The 22,693-nt window shown below is 48.3% G+C and overlaps 1 protein-coding gene across 1 annotated transcript in view; it reads left to right on the forward strand.

Moving 5' to 3' along the window:
• ADAMTS16 (ADAM metallopeptidase with thrombospondin type 1 motif 16) overlaps positions 1 to 10,936 on the forward strand; it is a 186,833-nt gene extending 175,897 nt beyond the window's left edge. The window contains exons 22-23 of the mRNA XM_033178754.1: positions 8,756 to 8,903; positions 9,644 to 10,936. Coding sequence (XP_033034645.1) covers positions 8,756 to 8,903; positions 9,644 to 9,759 — 264 coding nt within the window. The 3' untranslated portion in view covers positions 9,760 to 10,936. The remainder of the gene's footprint in view (positions 1 to 8,755; positions 8,904 to 9,643) is intronic.
• The last annotated feature ends 11,757 nt before the right edge of the window (positions 10,937 to 22,693 follow it).

Genomic DNA, 22,693 nt, shown 5'->3' on the forward strand with positions numbered 1-22,693 from the left:
AGTGTCGTCTTTCACTTTAAGTGCTGCAGAGCCCTAGCCCAGAGCCACGAGGACCAGGGGTATGTGAATAGCAGGGGCTGGGTCTCACTGAATGCCCGTGGCTTCTGCTGGCACTTGGACTTCTCCTGTGTCAACCAAGAGACACAGAATCAAGACCTCAGGGCCCTGTGCCTCGCAGCCCCTGTGGCCAGGACATTGAGAAGGGATTTGCTGGCTCTTCCACTCTCGGCCTTCCTGACTCCTCTTGAACCGGAGTAGCGCCAGCTCTGCAGCCCTCTGCCTTCACTCACACCCACCACCACCTGAGACCTAAAATCAGCATTGCCAACTTAAACCTAGCCCTGCATGGGAAGCTGCAATGAACCAGGCAAGTTTGACATAGCCAAAAAAAAAAAAAAAAAAAAAAAAAAAAAAAATCACACATTCTTATTGTTTCATCTAAATCTAAGGGAAACAAACAAATATTTATCCAAACCGATTTAATCCACCCTGGAATCTTTCTTCAGTATTAGCTACAATTTTACAAAAATAAAATCAGTTCAAAATCTCCTCCAAATGACACCACGCTTCACCCTGCTCGCTGGAGCTCTGGGTGTGCGTGTGTGAGATGGCATTGCTGTGTATCAGTCTGCTTCTCGGTTTTTTTTTGTTTTGTTTTGTTTTGTTTTTTTGAGATGGAGCCTCGCTGTGTCACCAGGCTGGAGTGCAGTGGGGTGATCTTGGCTCACTGCAATTTCCGCCTCCCCAGTTCAAGGGATTCTCCTGCCTCAGCCTCCCGAGTAGCTGGGACTACAGCTGTACGCCACCACGCCCAGCTAATTTTTGTATTTTTTAGTAGAGTTGGGGTTTCACCACGTTGGTCAGGCTGGTCTCGAACTCTCGAACTCCTGACTTCAGGTGATTCACCCACCTCGGCCTCCCAAAGTGCTGGGATTACAGGCGTGAGCCACTGTACCCAGTCCCCTTCCTTTCATTTTCTTCTGAGTCTGCTGTCTTTTGAGCCAGGTGAAGCAGCAAGTGAGCTAGGCAGCTGAGTCGAGGCATTTCTCAGGCAGACACTTTGCCTTCTCTGTCTGTAAGAAATGTGGGTCAGGGACAAAGAGAAAACTGAGGACCCTGAAACTGAACCCTGTCCTCTGGCTGCCAAGCCCGCATTCCCCACCCCCCGGCTTACTGCAGAGACTTCAGCAAATTTAGAAAGTAGAAAACAACGTTTATCATTAGTTAACGTATGCCCTAAAATACATCTAAAACCTCAACTGCATCTTTAATAGCTGTTGCCGTTCTGAGATACTCAATCTGTTTGTCTAAGTCATTTTTACCATAAGCTGGCTGAAGTCTTTATCCACCATGGTTCATCTGCTGCGTTCTGAGGTTGTAACTTTTTCTGGGGGTGGTAATGGCTGAAAGGGCTATGTTTACCGTAGCACTTGCGCCCAAGTCTCTGCCTTCACACTGTGGGAACTTGTCAGACGGTAATGAATGGCCCGGGCTTGGCTGAACTTTGCCACCAGACAGGCTTATTCTTGTGACAGTCTAAAGATCGCTATTCCTATTATTTGGTCTGCAGGATTTCTATTGATTTAAATGTTTTGCTTATCTTCACATTTCATGGTGCAGGGCAGCGCAGGACTGATTTAAATCACTGCAGTCATTTGGGCTTAGTGTCAGGTTGTTCCCACGCTAATTTGGTCTGGGAATGGCTTGCGTGCAATCACCTGTTGGACATTGACCCCACATGTAGAGACAGGGTGTGCCCTTGGTGCTGGGCAGTGTGGGGCAGCCCTGGCTCCTTCTAGGAGCTCCCCACAATTTGGTCAATTTGTGACCAGGACAGAGCACACACTGATTTGGAACTCATGGGCACTGAGGGGCAGCAGCCATGTCAGAGAATGAATTTGATTTTCCACCATGGCAGTTAAGCCTGCATAAGACTGCATCCTGCACCAAGCGCACACAGGAGCATACATGTGCCTGCGTGTGTACACAAACGCACACGGAGTGCATGGACATCTCAACCGATGAGGCTGCATGAGCGCTGCGCAGTCCATCCCAGGGTTATCCCCTGGACCCTGATCTAGTCTCCCACCTCTGATAATTCCACAGTAAATCTGCTCTCATCATCTTCCAAAATTATGTGGTGCCCAGGAAAACAAGAACTGGCCTGCTGCTGGGTAGAGGTTACCACACACACCTCCTGAGTTTGAGGGAGTTTGTATTTGGAACCAGTGGGGTTTGTACAAAAATTCACGACCTCGGTTATGTGGACAGCAGAGGTTTCTGTGTATAAGGCCATTGAGGTCTCTGCCATCCCATCCTGAAATGAGCATGGACATTTGGTCCTGGGATAGTGGGAAAGTTACAGGGCAGAAGCTCTAAACCGGGAGAGAGAGAGTGCACCAAGGCTCTCAGGAGGAAGGGGAATAAAGAGGGGGACTTGGAGCAGGCTTCTCAGGAGAAACTTCACAGTAAGAAAATCAGTGTGTGAAGCCTGTGGCCTCCAGGAATTAGCATGTGTTTGTTTATTTTCTGTTCCCTTTGTTGGAGACATGAGTTCTGCCCTGCCGAAGCCCCAAGGTTGTCACGCTTACTCTGAGCGTGCTGGAGAGAGGCCACCAGAGCTTCAGTCGTGAGGGAGACTGGCAACCTCAAGTCCCACTAGCTCCTTTCCATAAAAGGCAGTGATGTAACAAGGAGGAATTGCTCCAATGAAAAAAAAAAAAGCCTGGACGTAGTGGCTCATGCCTATAATCCCAGCACTTTGGGAGGCCGAGGCGGGCAGATCACAAAGTCAGGAGATCGAGGCCATCCTGGCTAACACGGTGAAACCCCGTCTCCACTAAAAATACCAAAAATTACCTGGGCGTGCTGGCGGGCGCCTGTAGTCCCAGCTACTCCAGAGGCTGAGGCAGGAGAATGGCATGAACCCAGGAGGCGGAGCTTGCAGTGAGCCAAGATCGCACCACTGCACTCCAGCCTGGGCGACAGAGCGAGACTCCATCTCAAAAACAACAACAACAACAACAACAACAGAAAAACAAAACAAAACTAGAAGCAAATGTTCTTATACAAAATGCATCTCTTTTATTTTATTAATGACTAAGACTAATGATTGACTTCCTATTCTTCAATAGTGTTCGTGTAGTTGTGTGGTTCGTCTCTGGTGCATTAGCTGCTGAACTCTCTAAAAGACTCGCGCCTGCCACTGAAACAGGAGCATACAGAAGATTAGGAGGGAGAGATTTTCTCGTACTTCAGCGCTCAGGAAACTTGGTGCTTAGTCCATGTCTTGGATTAGACTTGCTGGAAGGGGGCTGGAGCTAATGCTATCTGCAGAGCCTCTCTTAGAGCCGGAAAGTTAACAAGGTGGCCTTTCAGGTGAAGAAGAAGCTGCCACCATTCTTGAGGAAGTCATTGAGTCCTAAGATGACCAAAAGGCCCTGCTTGCAGGACCTCGGGGAGAACTATCCCCCTGGACACTGCATTGATGCTTTTCCACATCCAATTTCCCAAATCCAACAGTCTTGGCAAGAGCCCCTGGGCTCACCTGGGACTGGCGTCAGGCCCCGGGTAGACAGCTGGGCAGTGCCACGTACCCCCATGATGGACGCAGACCAAGAGGCTTACTAAGGCACTGGAAGATTGGGTGGCTGTGGGATGACCAGCCCGGTGATGGCCATGGGAGCCTGCAATGCTTCTGCATCACACTCTGCTCCACGCTCCCATGGGGGATGAGTCAACCCCAGTCATTCAGATAGGACGCCTGCCAAGGCTTACCCTTCTCTGCCCCTGGGGAGTTTCCACAGCTGGAGGAGAGGCAAGCCTTAAAGACAGGTCCTCACAGATGCTGCAAAACTGCTGTGTGCGCTGGGCGTGGTGGCTCAAGCCTGTAATCCCAGCACTTTGGGAGGCCGAGACGGGCGGATCACGAGGTCAGGAGATCGAGACCATCCTGGCTAACACGGTGAAACCCCGTCTCTACTAAAAAAATACAAAAAACTAGCCGGGCGAGGTGGCGGGCGCCTGTAGTCCCAGCTACTCGGGAGACTGAGGCAGGAGAATGGCGTAAAAACCCAGGAGGCGGAGCTTGCAGTGAGCTGAGATCCGGCCACTGCTCTCCAGCCTGGGCGACAGAGCGAGACTCCGTCTCAAAAAAAAAAAAAAAAAAAAAAAAAACTGCTGTGTGCACAGAAGAGGGGTCTATGACAGGAGAGAGCTCTGTAGAACTGGGGATCACGAGGTCCTCTGCAGGGTGTGACAGGGTGGGGCAGGGTGTGACAGGGTGGGGCAGAGTGGGGAACCATCTGTCTAGAATGATGGAAAGGAGTCTCAGTCTCTCTAATGCTTGCAGTCAGGCCACACGCTGGCTCTATGCACCACTTTTGTTAGATTAAGATGTGGCTGAAGTCAGTTCTGAAAATAAGAAAAGGCAGAAGAGCATTTTCCAGTGTAATTCTGAAAACCTAGGGCGGTGGCTCTCCTAGCATGGCCCCCACCTGCAGTGCAGCAGCAAAGTCACGGTTAGAAGTGCAGGCTCTTGGGCTCCACCCAGACTGGCTCAAGCTTGAGCCCTTTTGGGGTGGGGTCCTGTGGTCTGTTTTAATAAGTCCTCTGGGTGATTCTAATGCACATTCAAATTGGAGAGCTGCTAGTCTGGGGGTGGAGCCGCCATCATGGGGATTTGGACAGCTGGCTCTGACAGTAGATAGGTAGGAGGTACAGGTGCAGGTTACCATCACAGCACAGCCCGGTGTCCCCTCTCACTGCGCCATCGGTAGCATGCTCAGGTTGGATCCCATGAAGCTGGAGGAAGAAGCACTAAGCACTGACTTCCAGATCCAAATCCCAGGGCCCCCTTCCACTGAGTAGTATGTTTCCTTAAGGTGCTGTGTCATATGACTTACCCACCACACCTGTCAGACTGCAGCCTCCTGGACACTCAGACCTGCCTGCCCCCTCTGTCATCACCCAGGAGGCTGTGTGATTATCAAGGCTCCAGGTGATTTTTAGGATCCGTCTGTTTGGAAGTCACAGATCCAAGGGAATGTCTGGACGGTGGATTCTAAACGGCTATGCTGAGTTTTAAGCCATCGTATTTGTGAAACTGAGGAATAACTTGGATTTTTTTCTTCCTGGAATGAAAAGTGAATAAACATTTCAGGTTTCTTCTTTTTCATCTCCAAGCATATAACCATCTTTATCCATTCAAAATATTTCTAAAATGTGCAGCTGAACATCTTTCTGTCATCCTACATAAAGAAATGAAAATTTTGAGAAATATGGAAGCTTTTTCCCCATGAATTTTTTTCACGGGGAATTGTAAAACTCTCGGGATGAGTGCTTCTCACACCTCCTGTGCATAGGAATCATGTGGGAATGGCGTAGATTCTGATGCTCTGCGTCTTGAAAGCAGGGATGCTGAGAGTCAGCCCTGATAACAAGCTTCCCCCCAGGCCCCTGTGGCTGGGCCGAGAACCTCACCGTAAGTAGCAAGGATTTGCAACTGTCCTAAGGCTCGGGGCCAAGTCGATTGTGTTCATCACTTGTATCAAGTGCCTAGAACAGGGCCTGGTACTGGGGAGGAGGGCAATTGTATTAGCCCGTTCTCACGCTGCTAATAATACATACCTGAGATGCTCAATTTATACAGGAAAGAGGTTGGATTGACTCACAGTTCCGCAGGACAGGAGAGGCCTCAGGAAACTTACAATCATGGTGGAATGGGAAGCAGACATATCCTTCTTCACATGACGGCAGCAAGGAGAAGTGCTGAGGAAAGGGGGAAAAGCCCCTTACAAAACCATCAGATCTTGTGAGAATTCACTCACTCGCTATCACAAGAACAGCATGGGGGTAATCGGCCCCATGATTCAGTTACCACCGTCCTGGTCACGTGGGGATTATGGCATTATGACACTTAGGGATTATGGGAACTACAGTTCAAGATGTGATTTGGGTGGGGACACAGCCAAACCATATCAGTGATTAAAATCTGCTGAATAAGTGAATCAGTGACAAAAATGAATCAAACCACATATCATTTTGGAACTGTTTAAATGATACCAAAAAAAACCCCAAAAACAATGGTGAGATCTCTCGATTTCTAATTGAGGCATATCTTAAGCAAGAATGGAATTCTGCCTGAGTTGCTTATCGTAAAATAAATCTAACCCAAGAAACAAAAGATGTTGTAGACACTGATGGAAGCGGATGTGACCAATGAGTTCCTGGGACCTGCTTTCTCAACAGAGTGACCACAGGCCCAAGGTTCTCGGTGCACTGTGTGAGCTAAGAGGGTGTCTGGAATGCAGACAGTGGAGAAAAAAGGCGGAAATGTGGTTCTGCAGAATGTTCAGAAAGATGTAATATGTGATGGGCAGCATCTGGCTCTATCCTTGTGACCGTGATAATTCTGAAATCAAACATGAATCTCCCCACATTATTTTTTCTAGTTTCCATAATCATATATTGTTGACAACTTTTGCTAAAATTGGGTTTGAAGCAAAGGGAGTAAGCCTCCCAGATATGTTCCAGACACATGCTGAGGGACTCAACCATTCTTCATCCAAAGAAGAAAAAAAAGCCAGACAGACAGTTTCAGCTTCTGACTTTCAGGGCCATTTGTGTCTCCAACTTTTCTCCTCTCAATGGGCAGATAAAGATGTTTGACTGCTCCATCACTGAATCCCGTCCCCAGCGATTTAAGTCACTTTGCAAAGCTCTGATTGCAGGAGGTCCCAGAAAGTTTCAGTCCCTGGTTGTTCACTGGCAGGCTGGTTTGGGCTGTGGAGAACCAGCCCCAGACCTGATGCCTTCACTTGCTGGAATGGTCTCTGACATACTCTCTTGTAGGTTTGGGGCAGCAAAGGGAGTCATGCATGTCCCCAGTTTTTCACAGTATGATCCTTGCATTTTAAAGCAACAGTTTTGTTATTTTATTTGCCCACCATGCGCCAGGACTTCCAAAATGTTATCTGACCCAGTCTTCTTGCAGGCACTCCTTTAATTGCTTACATTTTCAACATATTCCAACCCTAGCCTTGTCTGAGCACAATTTACATGATTTAGTCTAGACAGTGGGTAGTTTTATTTTTCAAATGACTCAATCACAGATTCCAGTGTCTCTGTCTCTTTAGTTGCCTATCCCCTGATTTTTTTGCAGTGGTTGATCTGAGATGGGTCCCGCTTGTGTTCTGTGGCGTGTGCATTAGGCCGGCTCATGAAAAATAATCTAACCAAACCCACTCCCTTCCTTCCCTCTCTCTCCCTGTGCTGTTGGTACTCCGAGTATTGCCAACACCTTAGCAAAATGAGCCCCAGCAGCTGCCAGTGCCTACCCTCATGCATGGGGGGCCTGGGAATGTGGGTGATGGTGCCACTGTAAAGATTGACTTGTCAAGCTTCTCCCCATCGAACCACCAGAAAGGATGGCTTGGCAAGGGCATTCCCTGAAGGGCACTACTTCTTTCACGCTAGGCTCAGAGAACAAGCCTGCTATCCCCAGATATGCACAGGTTTCCTTGTGGCCACGCAACCATCATTGACACACTCAAAAAATACTCTAGACTACCAGGCACTTCTCGTTCTATCCATACCTGTGATTAATTTTGGCCAGCCACTCCCAGTTTTAGAGAGAGAGATCACCTTGAATGGTCTGGGTGGAGGGGGCGGTGCTTTCAAGTGGAGAGGCAAGAGGAAATGAGGGGTTTCCCCAACCAGCAGTGACAAGGGCTGGCCCTGGGGACAAGAGTTAGGGAAGAACCCAGCCCAGGTAAGTAAGTACCTTTGCGCCGGGTCCCAGATGGTAACATCAGCAACCGTGTTCTCTGAAATACCGTAAATAGAAACCAAGATGTTAAGTCTTTTCATGTTTTTCAATCAGAAGGATAACTTTTAGGTAACTTTATTGGCAGAGGGATCTAAGTTTGTTCTTCCTTGCTGCCTGTAATTTGAAGAGATAATATGCCCATCCATGAATATCAGCTTTTTAAATCAGTTTTATTGATTGATTGATTGATTGATTGAGTTGGAGTTTTGCTCTTATTGCCCAGGCTAAAGTGCTGTGGCATGATCTCAGCTCACTGCAACCTCCACCTCCCAGGTTCAGGCAATTTTCATGCCTCAGCCTCCCAAGCAGCTGGGATTACAGGTGCCCACCATCACACCCAGCTACTTTTTTTTGTATTTTTAATAGAGACGGGGTTTCACTGTGTTGCCCAGGATGATCTCAAACTCCTGACCTCAAGGTGATCCATCCGCCTCAGCCTCCCACAGTGCTGGGATTACAGGCATGAGCCACTGCACCTGTCAGTATACTTACTTTTTTAAAGAGTGAACTCAGCCCCGACAAAGCCCAAGCCCAAGAACCCTCTGTTGAGACTGTATCATCCAATTCTAGCAGTTCAAATCCCAGCCTGGGCAAGTCCTGTCAGTGGCCAAGGCTGTCTTCTATCTGAACAACAGGAAGGGTTCCAGGAGCTATGTCAGCTGGTTGGTTTAGAATGCTTTGCTTGAGGCTTGGCCAAGTGCATGCCTGGTGCTTGCTTCTGGAAAAGGTGAGCAGGGATGGGGCTCGCTTGCGCACATCCTGGCCAACCATAACTCCACATGCCTCTACGAGGCTCTCTTCCCCATTAAAATCACTTTTCCCTCACTGGCCTGCAGCAGCGGGCCTCTTAGAAACGTGGCCACACCGAGGTTAACCAGGTGCCTGAGAGCCTGGGGCCATGGTGACATGTGTGTGTTGTTCTCACAGTGCACAGCCAGCTGTGGGGGTGGCGTTCAGACGAGGTCCGTGCAGTGCCTGGTGGGGGGCCGGTCGGCCTCAGGCTGCCTCCTGCACCAGAAGCCTTTGGCCTCCCTGGCCTGCAACACTCACTTCTGCCCCATTGCAGAGAAGAAAGGTGAGTGCCTGGGGCCCCTCAGCATGGCCTGGGCATGGGGCTGGAATGTCAAGTTTCTGAGCAGTTCCTTGGAGGGCGTGGAGTTAGGGTCTTACGTCTGACCTACCTTTTCTCTCTTTGCATCTTCTCTAGTTCTACAATGAAATGGTCCATAGAGCAGACCCTGTTGCCTCTCATGATACCCCAGGACAACATAGATGGTCATGACATAAGCATGACCTCTTTCCCATATCAATGCTGTTCACTGTATTTAAAGAAAGCAATCTTAACTAAAGCAGCTTTTCTCCCTAGGTTAAACAAAAGCCTCCCTTATTAACTGGGTGCCCTCTAAATGCCATCCCTGTGCACACAGAAATTCCCCCAGCATTGCAGAGACAGATGGCCAGGCGCCCATTAAGGCTATTCTGAGAGATAATGTTGCTCGAGGAAGGCGAGTGGTTTGGCTCAACCGGAGGACTGGAGAATTGAAATTCAGTCAACAGAGACTCCAATGGTTAGATGCATGGTTGAGTGAGTGGGTTCAGCACAAGAAGCAAATTTCAGTTTTGCAGGAAGCTTCCAAGAAGGGTCTTGTGAAAATAATATGTGCCACAGGACCCCCATCAGACCTGGGGGCTGCCTTTGTGCAGCAGCCGCGGAGTGTGACAAATTCGCTTTTATTTGCCAAACAGAGCTATTAGCTGGCAACATCAGTCACTGCGCTCGGGATCACTGAGTAATGCAGCTCTGCTCATTTTCAGATGCCTTCTGCAAAGACTACTTCCACTGGTGCTACCTGGTACCCCAGCACGGGATGTGCAGCCACAAGTTCTATGGCAAGCAGTGCTGCAAGACCTGCTCCAAATCCAACTTGTGAGTCAGGACAGCTTTCCATGGCAGAGAAAGTGGCTGTGTGGCAGATAAATTTCCCACAAATGAGCTGTGCAATCTGTGTCGGAATACATCCAAGGAAGATCAAAGCCAAAAGAAGAAAACCGTGTTAGGCTCTTTGACCAGGAGTGTATGTGTGTACGTTTCACCGTGAGCCTGCGTGCAGACCTGTGTCCCTGCGCATACAGCCTCTCCTGTTAGGCTGAAATGTGGCACCCTGGCAGGCACAGCTGTGGCTCTTGAGGCAGAAGGCAGGCTCCACAACAGGAGGAGAGGCAGTTCTCACCCCTGCCTGTACTGCAGCTAAACCAAGTCAAAAAGGCAGGCAGGGCTGAACCTGCTTAATGTCTGGTGCCTTATAAAAAGAAGGGAAGGCCATGAAATAAGGAAAACATACAAAATATCTGCCCCCAAGTTCAGCAGCCTCCCCTCCCACTGGCAAGGACCCTGGAGCCATCAGGAGTGACCAACTTCCTGAGTGGAGGTCAGGGGAGCTCCAGGAGCTGCCCAGGCTCCTCCTCCTCCTCCCCAGCTGCTGAGCATCTCTTACCAGGAACCTGGAGCCACCGCCGGAGCCAGCGTCATCTCTAGGGCCAGGGGACTGCATTCTGATTTGGAACTTTGCCTATGGAAATAGGAAAAATGAAATTCCTGCTAAGGTGCTTCCATCTCTTTCAGATTCATGCCTTGAAGGAGAGATTTTTATATTTTATGTTTTATCTTTCTCAGTTATTTGCAAGTGAGTGTCCTTTTAAAACCCCATTTATTCATGCTTTTCTTTGTAAATGAAAGATCAGAAGTATAGGTTCCATCAAAACCCTACCATCCTGAGAAGAGTTATGGTTCTGCTAGAGCAGACGTCAGCCACACAGCCCATGTGACAATAACCTTAGAGTCCTGTGTTTTGTTTTTGTGTGTTGTGAGATTTTAATGTTTTTTTCTTTTTTTTTTTTTTTCGGTGAGTCTGGCCATTTCTACAATGCCAGATGGGAAGCCAGGCCTCGGGTGTTTGGGTGGGAATCTGCCCGGCATCTCCGGCACGCCCCCCTGCCATCCTCAGTGCCGCTGCTGTTCTCCTGTCCGGCGCTGTGGCTCCATTCGGAAGCGGCACCTGGATATTTATATTTGCTGAAGTTTTATAATAAAGTTTATATTGTACAGTGTGCTTCTGAACTACCTCATGATTCTTCACAAGGTTAGTTTCTGAAATCAAAAGATGGAACAAACATACTGAGAGACGGGTCTCAAAGCGGAGGAAATGGGACTCTAGACTGTAGGAGAAAACTAGAAATGGCCTTAAAGAAAGTGCCCCTGAGTACGGAGGAGGCTGCAGGGGAGATGGTGGCGGCTGGTGATGGCGGCTTCCTGCTGCATTTAATTAAAAGGAGGTGGGACCTCCCCGTGCCACCTCAACTCCTGTTAGTCAGGCTTCTTCAGAGAAGCAGAACGAGTAGGATATCGAGAGGGTTGGTGGGGTGGGGGATGGGGAGGAAATTATTTTCAGAAATTGGCTCTCAGGATTGTGGAGGCTGGCAGTTTTGAAATTTGGAGGGCAGGCCGGCAGGCTGGAGATATGGTAAAAGTTGATGTTGCAGCCTCTAGTTTGAATTCCACAGGACATCTGCCTGGCGCCCCAAGCAGAGTGTCTTTTCTTTCTTTTTCTTCTCTTTTTTCCAACTTTTATTTTAAGTTCGAAATTGTGCAGGATGTGCACGCTTGTTACATAGGTAAACGTGTGCTATGCTGGTTTGCGGCACAGATCATCCCATCACCTAGGTTTTAAGCCTAGCGTCCATTAGCTGTTCTTCCTGATGCTCTCCCCTACCCCAATCCCCCACCCTCCGACAGGACCCAGTGTGTGTTTTCCGCCCCCACCTCGTGTCTGTATGTTCTCATCATTCAGCTCCCACTTACAAGTGAGGAAATGTAGTATTTGGTTTTATGTTCCTGCGTTAGTCTGCTAAGGATAATGGCTTTCAGCTCCATCCATGTCCCTACAGTGGACATGATCTTCCTCCTTTTTATGGCTGTATAGTGTTCCATGGTGTATATATATCACATTTTCTTTATCCAGTCTATCACTAATGGGCATTTGGGTTGATCATGTCTTTGGTGTTGTGAATAGTGCTGCAATGAATATACACGTGCATGTGTCTTTATAAGGGAACAATTTCTACTCCTTTGGGTATATACCCAGTAATGGAATTTCTGGGTTGAATGGTATTTTTGTCTCTAGGCCTTTGAAGAGCCACCACACTGTCTTCCACAATGGTTGAGCTCATCTACACTCCCACCAACAGTATAAAAGCGTTCCTTCTTCTCCATAACCTCACCAGCATCTGTTGTTTTTTGACATGTTAATAATAGCTATTCTGACTGGTGTGAGATGGTATCTTACTGTGGTTTTGATTTGAATTTCTCTAATGATCAGTGATGTTGAGCTTTTTCTCATTTATTTTTTGGCCTCATGTATGTCTTCTTTTGAGAAGTGTCCAATCATGTGATTTGTCCACTTTTTAATGAGGTTCTTTGTTTTGTGTGTGTGTGTGAATTTGTTCCTTGTAGATGCTGGATATTAGACCTTTGTCAGATGCATATATTGCAAAAATTGTCTCTCATTCTTAGGTTGTCTGTTCACTCTGATGATAGTTTCTTTTGCTGTGCAAAAGCTCTTTAGTTTAATTAGATTCTATTTGTCAATTTTTGCTTTTGTTACAATTGCCCGTGCCTATGTCCTGAATGGTATTGCCTAGATTTTCTTCTAGGGTTTTTGTAGCTTAGGGTGTTACATTTAAGTCTTTAATCCATTTTAGTTGATTTTTGTGTATGGTGTAAGGAGGGGTCCCGTTTCAATTTTCTGCATAAGGCTAGCCAGTTCTCTCAACATCGTTCATTAAATAGGGACTCCCTTTCCTCATTGCTTTTGTCAGGTTTGTCAAAGATCAGGCAATTGTAGGTTTGTTATCTTATTTCTGCATTCTTTATTTTGTTCCATTTGTCTGTGTGTCTGTCCCTGTACCAGTACCATGCTGGTACTGCAGCCTTATAGTATAGTTTGAAGTCAGCTAGCATAATGTCTCCACCTTTGTTATTTTTGCCTATGATTGTCTTGGCTATTTTGGTTCTTTTTGGGTTCTATATGAACTTCAAAATAGATTTTTTTCTAATTCTGTGAAAAATGTCGGTGGTAGTTTAATGGGAATAGCACTGAATCTGTGAATTGCTTTGGGTGGTATGGCCATTTTCATGATATTAATTGTTCCTATCCATGAGCATGGAATGGTTTGTTTGTGTCATCTCAGATTTCTTTGACCAGTGGTTTGTAGTTCTCCTTCAAGAGGTCCTTCACTTCCCTTGTTAGCTATATTACTAGGTATTTTATTCTTTTTGTAGCAATTGTGAATGGGAGTTCATTCATGATTTGGCTCTTGGCTTGCCTTTTGGTATATAGGAACGCTAGCAATTTTTGCACATTGATTTTGTATCCTAAGACTATGCTGAAGTTGCTTATCAGCTTAAGAAGTTTTGGGCTGAGACAATGGGATTTTCTAGATGTAGGATCATGTCATCTGTAAATACAGATAGGTTGACTTCCTCTCTTCCTATTTGAATATACCCTTTATTTCTTTCTCTTGCCTGATTTTCCTGGCCAGAACCTCAATACTAGGTGTAAGAGGAGTGGTGAGAGAGGGCATCCTTTTGTTGTGGCAGTTTTCAAGGGCAATGCTTCCAGCTTTCGCCCATTCCGTGTGATATTGGCTGTGGGTTTGTCATGTATGGCTCTTATTATTTTGAGGTATGTTTCTTCAAAACCTAACTTATTGAGAGTTTTTAACATGAATGGGTGTTGAATTTTATTAAAGGCCTTTTCTGCATCTATTAAGATAAATCGTGTGGTTTTTGTCTTTAGTCTGTTTATGTGATGAATCACATTTTTTGATTTGCATATGTTGAATCAAACTTATATCATGGGGATGAAGCCCACTTGATCGTGGTGGATAAGCTTCTTGATGTGTGCTGGATTCAGTCTGCCAGTATTTTATTGAGGGTTTTTGCATTGGTGTTCGTCAAAGATACAGGTCTGAAGTTTTCTTTTGTTGTTGTTGTATCTCTGCAAGGTTTTGGTATCAGGATACCAAATTATGCTGGCCTCATAATACGATTTCGAAAGGAGTCCCTCCTTTTCAGTTGTTTGGAATAGTTTCAGCAGAAATGGTACCAACTCTTCTTTGTGTCTCTGGTAGAATTCATCTGTGAATCCATCTAGAACAGGGCTCTTTTTGGTGCTTAACGTTTCAATCAATTGACTGTAAGCAGAGTACCCTCCATAATATGGGTGGGCCTCATCCAGTCAGATGAAGGTTTTAAGAGCAAAGACTGAGATTTCCCTGAGAAGCAGCAATTCTGCCTCAAGACTGCACAGCCACATTGCCACATAAAATTCACCATTATGCCCCTTTCCCTGGGGTTGGATTTAACCAGCAGTAACTGGGACCCAGTGAGAAGCCACTACGACTGGTGTGACAGAGGCAGACACCTGCTCTTGGGATGTCAGGTGCTGGAATGGATGACTGGTACTACACGTGCTCTGGCTGCCTCGTCTGTGCATAACACCAGCTGTTAACGTGGCACAGCAGGCTCTGCACCACCTCTTCCAACGCACAGACCCACTCATGGGAGGAGATATTCCCAGTCCCATTTTACAGAGCAGAAATTCTGACAGAAAATTTATATAGCTTTTTCTGGAGTTGCCAGAGAGAAAGGGGAATTCTGTAGAATTCTACGGGATTCTGGGGAGCTGGGGGCAGCTTATTCCAAAACCCAGAGCTGTCAGGTACCACAGTCTTATTGATTCACCCAGGCACTGGGGCTGTCCTCCAGACCTCTGTCCTTCAAACAGAGGCTTTTCAGTAATCCTTTTATCATATTGTCAGTAGCCCTTCATGGGACACCTGCTGACCTTGTTCCATGAAGGAGGCAAAAATGGCCAAGATGTGGGCCTGCCTTCAAGGGCTTTATGTTCCAGCAGTGAAATAATGTATGGCGGCAAATGGGTGTACTATGAGGTTGACCATGACCACAGGATGGGGCTAGGATGAGGGGGTGTATTTGCTTCTGTTAAGGAGGGAAATGGTAGACCAGAGACCTGGGCTCTTCAACCTGGGCTCTTACAGTGAAACGAGAGCATGGGCAAGAGGGGCAGATGGACGAAGCACCTATGACCTTCCCAGGATCCACCCATGATTTGTCTGTGACTTGCCTGTGACCTGCCCATGGTCTGCCTGTGACCTGCCCAGGCTCTGCCTATGACTTGCCTGTGACCTGCCAGTGATCTACCAATAAGTTGCCTATGACCAGCCTGTGTTCTGTTCGTGACTGTGCACTGGAGATAGATGCCAGCTGGAGAAGGGTGGCGTGGCAAGTGAGGGGTTGCCTAGGGCCCGGCTTGTTGGGGCTGCAAGATTCATCATCCTGGCACCTGGTTAGCATCCCTCACCCAGGCCATCTCTGTGTCCCAGTCGACTGCTCCAGCTGGCCTGACACACCTCCACAAGGGGCTCGAGAGAGGCTGGCTTAGATCATGTCAGCACTGGCCAAAGCCTTCATCTGTGTCTATGGCCAACATCACAACATCCAACTCGTGTGGGCTGCATTTGCCTTAGGCTATATTTAGCACTGGCTGTGTGCCAAGCCCTAAGATGTCTACTTCAAGCCCCACTTGACCCTCCCTTGGGGGAGGCACCATCAATGGGCCTGTCCACGGCAGGAGGAAGAGGGAGCAGCACACCAAGGCCTCTTGACTTTCCCAGGCCATGGAGCCAGTAAATGGCACAGGTGGGTGCTAAACTGTGACCTCGCACCTCACCCTGTGCCCCTCACCTCCTGTTCCTCTCTCCACTTGGTCTGTCTTTTGTGGACACACAGTGCCCATGTCATCTCAGCCTCGGTGGCTTTGCCGGGCCATGTCTATCATCTCTTCCACAGTGCAGCCCCTCCCTGTACGCCACCATCTTCCTGCCCGCACCTCTTGGCTTCCTGATGTTCCAAGAGCTCCTCAGAGACAAGTGCCTGGCCTTGCCCACCGAGCACTCTGGAAACTTCTGGCCAGCCGAGAATCTCTTTCCATCTGGAGTGATGGGGTTTGGGATTCTTTTCCTTGTTTTTGCACAATATAGTCTCAGCATGTTTGGCTGGAAACAAGCTCTAGATGTGAAGTCGATAGCTACCACAGGGGTGACTTCAAAATCCAAGTCTAGAGAGACCTCCTTCCCCTGCATCCCCTCCTGACATGAATATCTTGAACCCTCACCCTCAGTGGATCCACAGGTGCCCACAATTCACTACCCTCTCCACTCAGTCGCAGGCCACCATGCTGCAAAACTGCAGCTCCCCAGAAGTCACTGTGTGGCTCCTGGGCTGTGGGGGGCTTTGTCTGGGGGGCGTTGAGTTAACCTGATTCTCACAAATCACAGTGTGATCCTCACTGCCCTTGCCTGCCCTAGACGGGTGACAAGGGGGCCAGACTGGTGCAGTTACACAGCCGTCTTAGCATCTGGACAGCACCCTGGCCGAGGTATAGGTGGACGTCCAGCCGCACCAGGTGGTGAGACCCAGGCTTCTCCTTATCGCAGGGGGCTGCCTGTGGGGATTTTCTCCACTTGCTTCTCAGTTGCCTTCCAGTGCCAGGACAGGGCCCAGAGAGCCTTTGTTCCAGTCTTGCTGGACCCCCGGGAAGCCCACCAGGAGCTGCCCCATGGAACCTGAGGGGGAGAAGGGGGACATCCCTGTGTGCCAGGAAGCACAATGCCCTGGACTAAGGGCAGCCCCCAGAAATTCCAGGCTGAGTGAAGGAGTCCAGACAAAACAAAGCTGTGCTGGAGGAAGAGCGGGGCTGGCCCTGGCTGGACACAGCCCAGCCCGCAATCAGGCTGCCTCTTTCTGTCTCCCTCCAGCTCTCTAATGCCACCCCCACCCCCATCCCCGCTAGAAACACCACTGCTCCCAGCTCAGCAGCCTTAACAGAGAAAGTCAGCGGGAGACTTGGGAAAGTGAAGAAACTCTCCCCCAAACCCCAGAACACTGCACCTTTCCTATGACAAAAACCATGTGAACCACCCACCCCACCCCTGCCATCGTGTCTGCATCCTGAATAGTGTGTGTGAGCCTGGACCAGGGGCTCAGCACAGGCCCTTTCTCAGCCTGGAATTCTCACTTCTGCATCGCACAGGATGGGTTCAGAGGCTCCTCGGGCCAGTTTGCCAGCGGAGTCTGCTCCCCAAAGCAGCAGGCCAGGCTAGCCCGCAGCCTCCCTGAACCCCCGTGAGCCCACCCTGTGATCTCTCCCTGGTGTTCCACTTCTCCCAGTCCCCTTCTGAGAGCTTCAGCAATGCCAGGTGCTGCACCTGTCCCACCAAAGGCACCCTCCTGACCCTGCCCTCACTTATGCAAGTTGTGTGCCCTGGGCCCTGTGTTTGTTTTCTCACTTCCTCCATGAGGATGGGGTCATCGGGGACATCCTGCAGAGGTGGGCCTCCTGAGACCCGCCACTAGTGCTCGTCCCCTGAATGGGAATCATGTCCAGGGTCCATAGGCAAGACCAGGCCCTTCCCTCCACAGCAGCCACTCCTCGGCTCTGCAAGAGGACCACAAAGCCACTCGCCTGGAAACCCCTGTGGGCAGGGAGCTGCTCACTCCTTCTTGCCATTTGTTGCTCCTGCATACATCAGAAGAAAACCCTATTCTCTTTCCCCCATGATGTACTGTTGCTCGGTTGTGTCTGGAGGAGCCGTCAGCAGAGGCAGCAAGGCTCTACTCTGGGGAATGTAATCACAAGCTTCCCCCCCGGGCTTTCACCCCAGTCCAGACACAGTAATAAGACAGGTCAGAGCACCCAGCACTCTGCTGGCCCCAAGCTCTGCACAGGGCCCACCTGCAGAGGATGTGTACCGGTCTGCCGTCCCTCCCAGCCACAGGGGCTCAGGGTGCAGAGCTCAGATGGCTGGAGGCCAAAGACCAGGTGGTCGCATCTCATTGCGTGGACAGAGGGCCGAGGGTACGTCAAACATTGTCACCAACCCCTCTCTGCTCCAGTGTCTCATTGTAGTTTCAGTAATCAAAAGTATTCTGGAGAGGGGAGAGAGATCCCTTTTGGTGACCCCTCAAGTACCACCCACTCATCTATTGTCTCTGATTCCTGCCCTGCTCTCTCTCAGGAAACTGCTGTTACTAACGCTGCTGATGGCCTCTGTCAAGCATCTCTGCTGTAGACATGTCCTCCTCCATAGAACTCACCTTCCTGGGCCTGGGGCATACCTTTCTTCTGTCTCCTCCTAGTTCTCCAAAAGCTCCCAGGCACTGTGATGCCACACACCCCAGGCCAAGCTCACTATTTCCTACTCTTCAGCCCCCAAAGTTATGCCTCTTGTCTGCTCTATCCTGGGGTCGCTACTCACACAGTGTCCTCAACTGGAAACTTAGGGTCATCCTTGGACTCCTCTCTTGCTCCAACTCCACTCTACAACCCCCTCAAAATCACTCCCTGAGCGCTGTCACTGTCTGGTCTTAAAAAGTGTTCTGTTCTAGCATCTTGCCTAGATTGTTGCAATAATCTTGTAAATGGTTGCCATTCAGTTGTCTTTTCTCATTCTATCTGCCATATGAACCCGTCAGATCACAGTCAGCCTCTGGGTGAAGGACTTGTGGATAAAACCTGTGCTTCTCAGTGGGGTGTGCAGAGCCCCTCACTGTGGACCGAACTTCCTCTGTTTCCTCCTAATTAGCAATAGCCATTCACTGGAAATCTCCAGTCACCTCTGAGCCAGCACTGTACTTTTCTCTCCAGTGCACGTGGAAAGGTCCAGTTTATTTAAGGGGTCCTCCCTCTCAAACATGGGTACTTTTGAGAGGACTTCACCAGCCTCCCAAGTTCCTCTAGCCCCCAGTACTGGGTCGTGGAGACCCCATCACAGCACCAACCACTGCATGTGAGGCTGGTTGGCCTCCTGCCTCTTCACCTTGGGGGGATTTCTTCAAGGGTAGGAACTTTGTTTTCAGCCAACTGTGCATGTCCTGGGATTAGTAAGGGTCTGGCATCTAGTGAGCCTCAGCAAACACAGAGTATTAAGATTCGAGAAGAAAGGACTTTATACAAGAGGAAGTCAAAGAAATAGGGAAAGGTCGGCAAGAGTGGTACCTAATAAGAGGTACCAAGAAAGAGGAAAATAATAAGCAAAGATGGGATACAGCCTCCGGGTACATCACATGCTGGGCTCTGGCTCACCAAGACCAGAGACCCTGTGGAAAGGGCTCTGAGAGATTTGAACTGCCTGGGATAAACACGTGTGTGAGAACCAGGGTGTATTTGTCTGTTTTCACACGGCTAGTAAAGACAAACCCAAGACTGGGTAATTTATAAAGAAAAAGAGGTTTAATGGACTCACAGTTCCATGTGACTGGAACTCACTTCCATCATGGTGGAAGGTGAAAGGTACGTCTTACATGGCAGCAGGCAAGAGGGAATGAGAGCCAAGCAAACGGGAAACCCTTTTATAAAACCATCAGATCTCATGAGACTTATACAATACCACGAGAATAGTATGGGGAAAACCACCCCCATGATTCACTGCTTTCCCGCTGGGTCTCTCCCATGACACATGGGAATTAGGAGAGCCACAATTCAAGATGAGATTTGGGCGGGGACACAGCCAAAATGTATCACAGAAGTACAGACTGTCAGAACTGAAAAGAATCTTAGAGACCCTGCAGTCCAGGCCTAAATCTACAGAGGGAGATCCTGATACCCAAGAAAGGCAGGCGCCTTCCCCAGGATTTCATAGCTCAGGGGAAAGCCTTCACTTTCTGCCCTTACTATATGATGGCAAACTTTAAACCTCAGAAAGAAAAGGAGCTTCCATTTGGAAAGAAACAACAGCACCTCATTCGGCAATGTTTTGCAATTTTTTTTTTTTTGCAAGAAGATATTGTATCAAGATTAGGATTAAAGACTAAATATAAGAGTCCCATATTTTGACATTTAATTCCGATGCCATTCTGTGGTTGCTAGAATGAGGGGAAACCTATTGCAGTGTGAATTAGGATGATTTGGCTCACACTACAGAGGACACGATCCCAGCCTGAGGCCAACTCAGTTATCTCAAGCACAATTTTTTTCTGCTCCTAAATTATCATTGATTCTAGTGTCAAATTTATAGTTGAAAACTAAACATAATCAGTATATATATATATATATATATATATATTTTTTTTTTTTTTTGGGGGGCGGGGGTGGGAAGGAGTCTTGCTCTGTCTCCCAGGCTGGAGTGCAGTGGCGCAATCTCGGCTCACTGCAAGCTCCACCTCCCAGGTTCACGCCATTCTCCTGCCTCAGCCTCCCGAGTAGCTGGGACTACAGGGGCCTGCCACCACACCTGCCACCACACCCTGCTAATTTTTTGTATTTTTAGTAGAGACGAGGTTTCACTGTGTTCGCCAGGATGGTCTCGATCTCCTGACCTCGTGATCCGCCCACCTCAGCCTCCCAAAGTGCTGGGATTACAGGCGTGAGCCACCGCGCCCGGCCATCAGTAGGTACTTTTAATGTACCCTTTATTTTTTAGAACTCAAGAGCATCCTAATAGGCTCTTATTTCCTCTGCGGAATCCTAGAACAGACTATCGCCTCATTGCAAGCTCAGCTTCGCAGACTTCACCGTCTCCCCTTACCCTGTAGAAGATTCAGCTCTTTAAAAGACCATTTTCAGGAAGTCATGAGGAGTTTGGAATACAGTGAAACTCTAATAGTAAATAGCGGCCATCCAAGAGTGCCATAAATTCAGATGCTTGAAAATGGATTCCTCTGGGCGTGGGCCACCTGGGAGCCTGGTGAGGTCATGGAGCAACTAGTCTGGAAAATGGTTCCACTGCTGCAAGCAGAGAGATGGTCTGCATTATCAGGCTGAGTAGGTGCTGACAGATCAGCAGGTCGTCGGAGGCCAGCGCCCAACTAACTCAGTTGGTTAATTTTATGATAGTTAATTTTAGATGTCAGCTTGACTGGATTAAGGGATACCCAGGTCCCTTTAACCCAGAGGCATCCAATCTTTTGGATTCCCTGGGCACATTGGGAGAAGAATTGTCTTGGACCACACATAAAATACACTGACACTAATGATAGCTGATGAGCTATAAAACACACACACACACACACACACACAATCTCACAATGTTTTAAGAAAGGATGTTTAATGTTAGCTGCACTCAAAGCCATCCTGGGTCGCATGCAGCCCGCAGGCCTCGGGTCGGACAAGCCTGCAAAACCATTATTTCCAGTGGCGTCTGTGAGGGTGTTTCCAGGAGAGATTAGCATTTGAATTGGTAAACGGAGTAAAGGTCTGCCCTCACCTATGTGAGTATGCACCATCAGTCCACCGAAGGCCCAAACAGAACAAAAAGGCAGAAAAAGGGCACATCAGCTCTTTCTGCTTGAGCAAGGACACACACGCATCTTCTCCTGCCCTCAGACATCAGAGCTCCCCTGAGCACGGGGCCTTTAGACCCCAGGACTTACACCGGCCCCTTCCCAAGCCCCATAGCTCTCGGATCTTCTGCCTTGGACTAAATTACAGCACCAGTTTTCCCGGTTCTCCAGCCTGCAGACGGAATAAATGGGGACTTCCATAACCACGTGAGCCAATTCCCGTAATAAATCCCCTCTCGTATATCTATATGTCAATGTTCATATCTGTCTATGTACGTAGGCAAGTATCCCATTGGTTCTGTTTCACAGAAGAACCCTAATGAATGCACTCATCTTTGGTTAACTTGGTATGCTGGCTTTCCAAGCTCAAGAGCCTCAAGATCTCAGCCACTTACAACAATAAAGGTTCATTTCTTCAACGTGTTATATCTTGGCGGCACACTGCCTTTTTCTTTATAAATTAGCCAGTCTCGGGTTTGTCTTTATCAACAGTGTGAAAACGGGTGAATATACCCTGGTTCTCACACATATTTTTGTCCCATTTTATGGTGACTCTAGGCTCAGTAACCATCTACATGTCATTGTCTTCCGTGTCACGACAGCAGGTTTAAAAGAGCTCACCAGGGAGAAAAGATTCCTTGACCCATCCAGGTTGAGAGCATAACTCAGGTGAGCAGAGTCCTAGGATCAAGCAGAGATCACACTGGGATATCATTTGCCCTAGAACCAAACCCCAATTTTACCTGATCACCTAGACATGGAAAAGGGGTGCTGTGATGAGGGATTGAAAACACAAATCTGTGAATTCAAGATCCTGATTTATTTCTACACATACGTTCAGATATGCAAATGCAATACTTAAGTAATGTGTGTGTATTTGAGTTATCAGTAGGACAGATAGATACATAATAAGTTATTTTCATAGCAATTCATTTTAATTATCTTCAACCCAAAGTGATTAAAGACTTTTTGCTTAGTCTTCGGCTAGTCCTATCTGCTACTGTCCAGATGAACTAGTTTTGCATTTGGAGTTGAGCCCTCCCTAGGGCAACCACGTGTCTCATCATCCAAGAAGGATCACCTCACTTCGGAGGACAAGACAGGGCAAAGCAACACACTCGCCAGGATGGCGCGGGAGGCACAGGCTCACCAACACGTGCAACACGCTGCTTTAGCCATTTCATTGGAACTGCTTTTAGTCTCCTCCAGGCGAGACAATGGCTTTACTCACTATACCTACCAGAAGTGGCAGCAGCAGGAGCTGATGCTGTCTGTGGGTGACCTGCAGAGCCGTGCAAAGCATACATATTGGCAGTGTCACCACACTGGGTCCACACCTGCCTCAGGCTGTATGCTCAAGAACGCTCCTTCATCTTGGTATCCCTTGTCCCTGCCCGAATTCTTCTACTTTAACCCCATTTATCACATCACCAACTTGTAAAAGT

This window comes from Trachypithecus francoisi, unplaced genomic scaffold (genome assembly GCF_009764315.1).
Source record: "Trachypithecus francoisi isolate TF-2019V2 unplaced genomic scaffold, Tfra_2.0 Lachesis_group2, whole genome shotgun sequence".
Taxonomy (NCBI): domain Eukaryota; kingdom Metazoa; phylum Chordata; class Mammalia; order Primates; family Cercopithecidae; genus Trachypithecus; species Trachypithecus francoisi.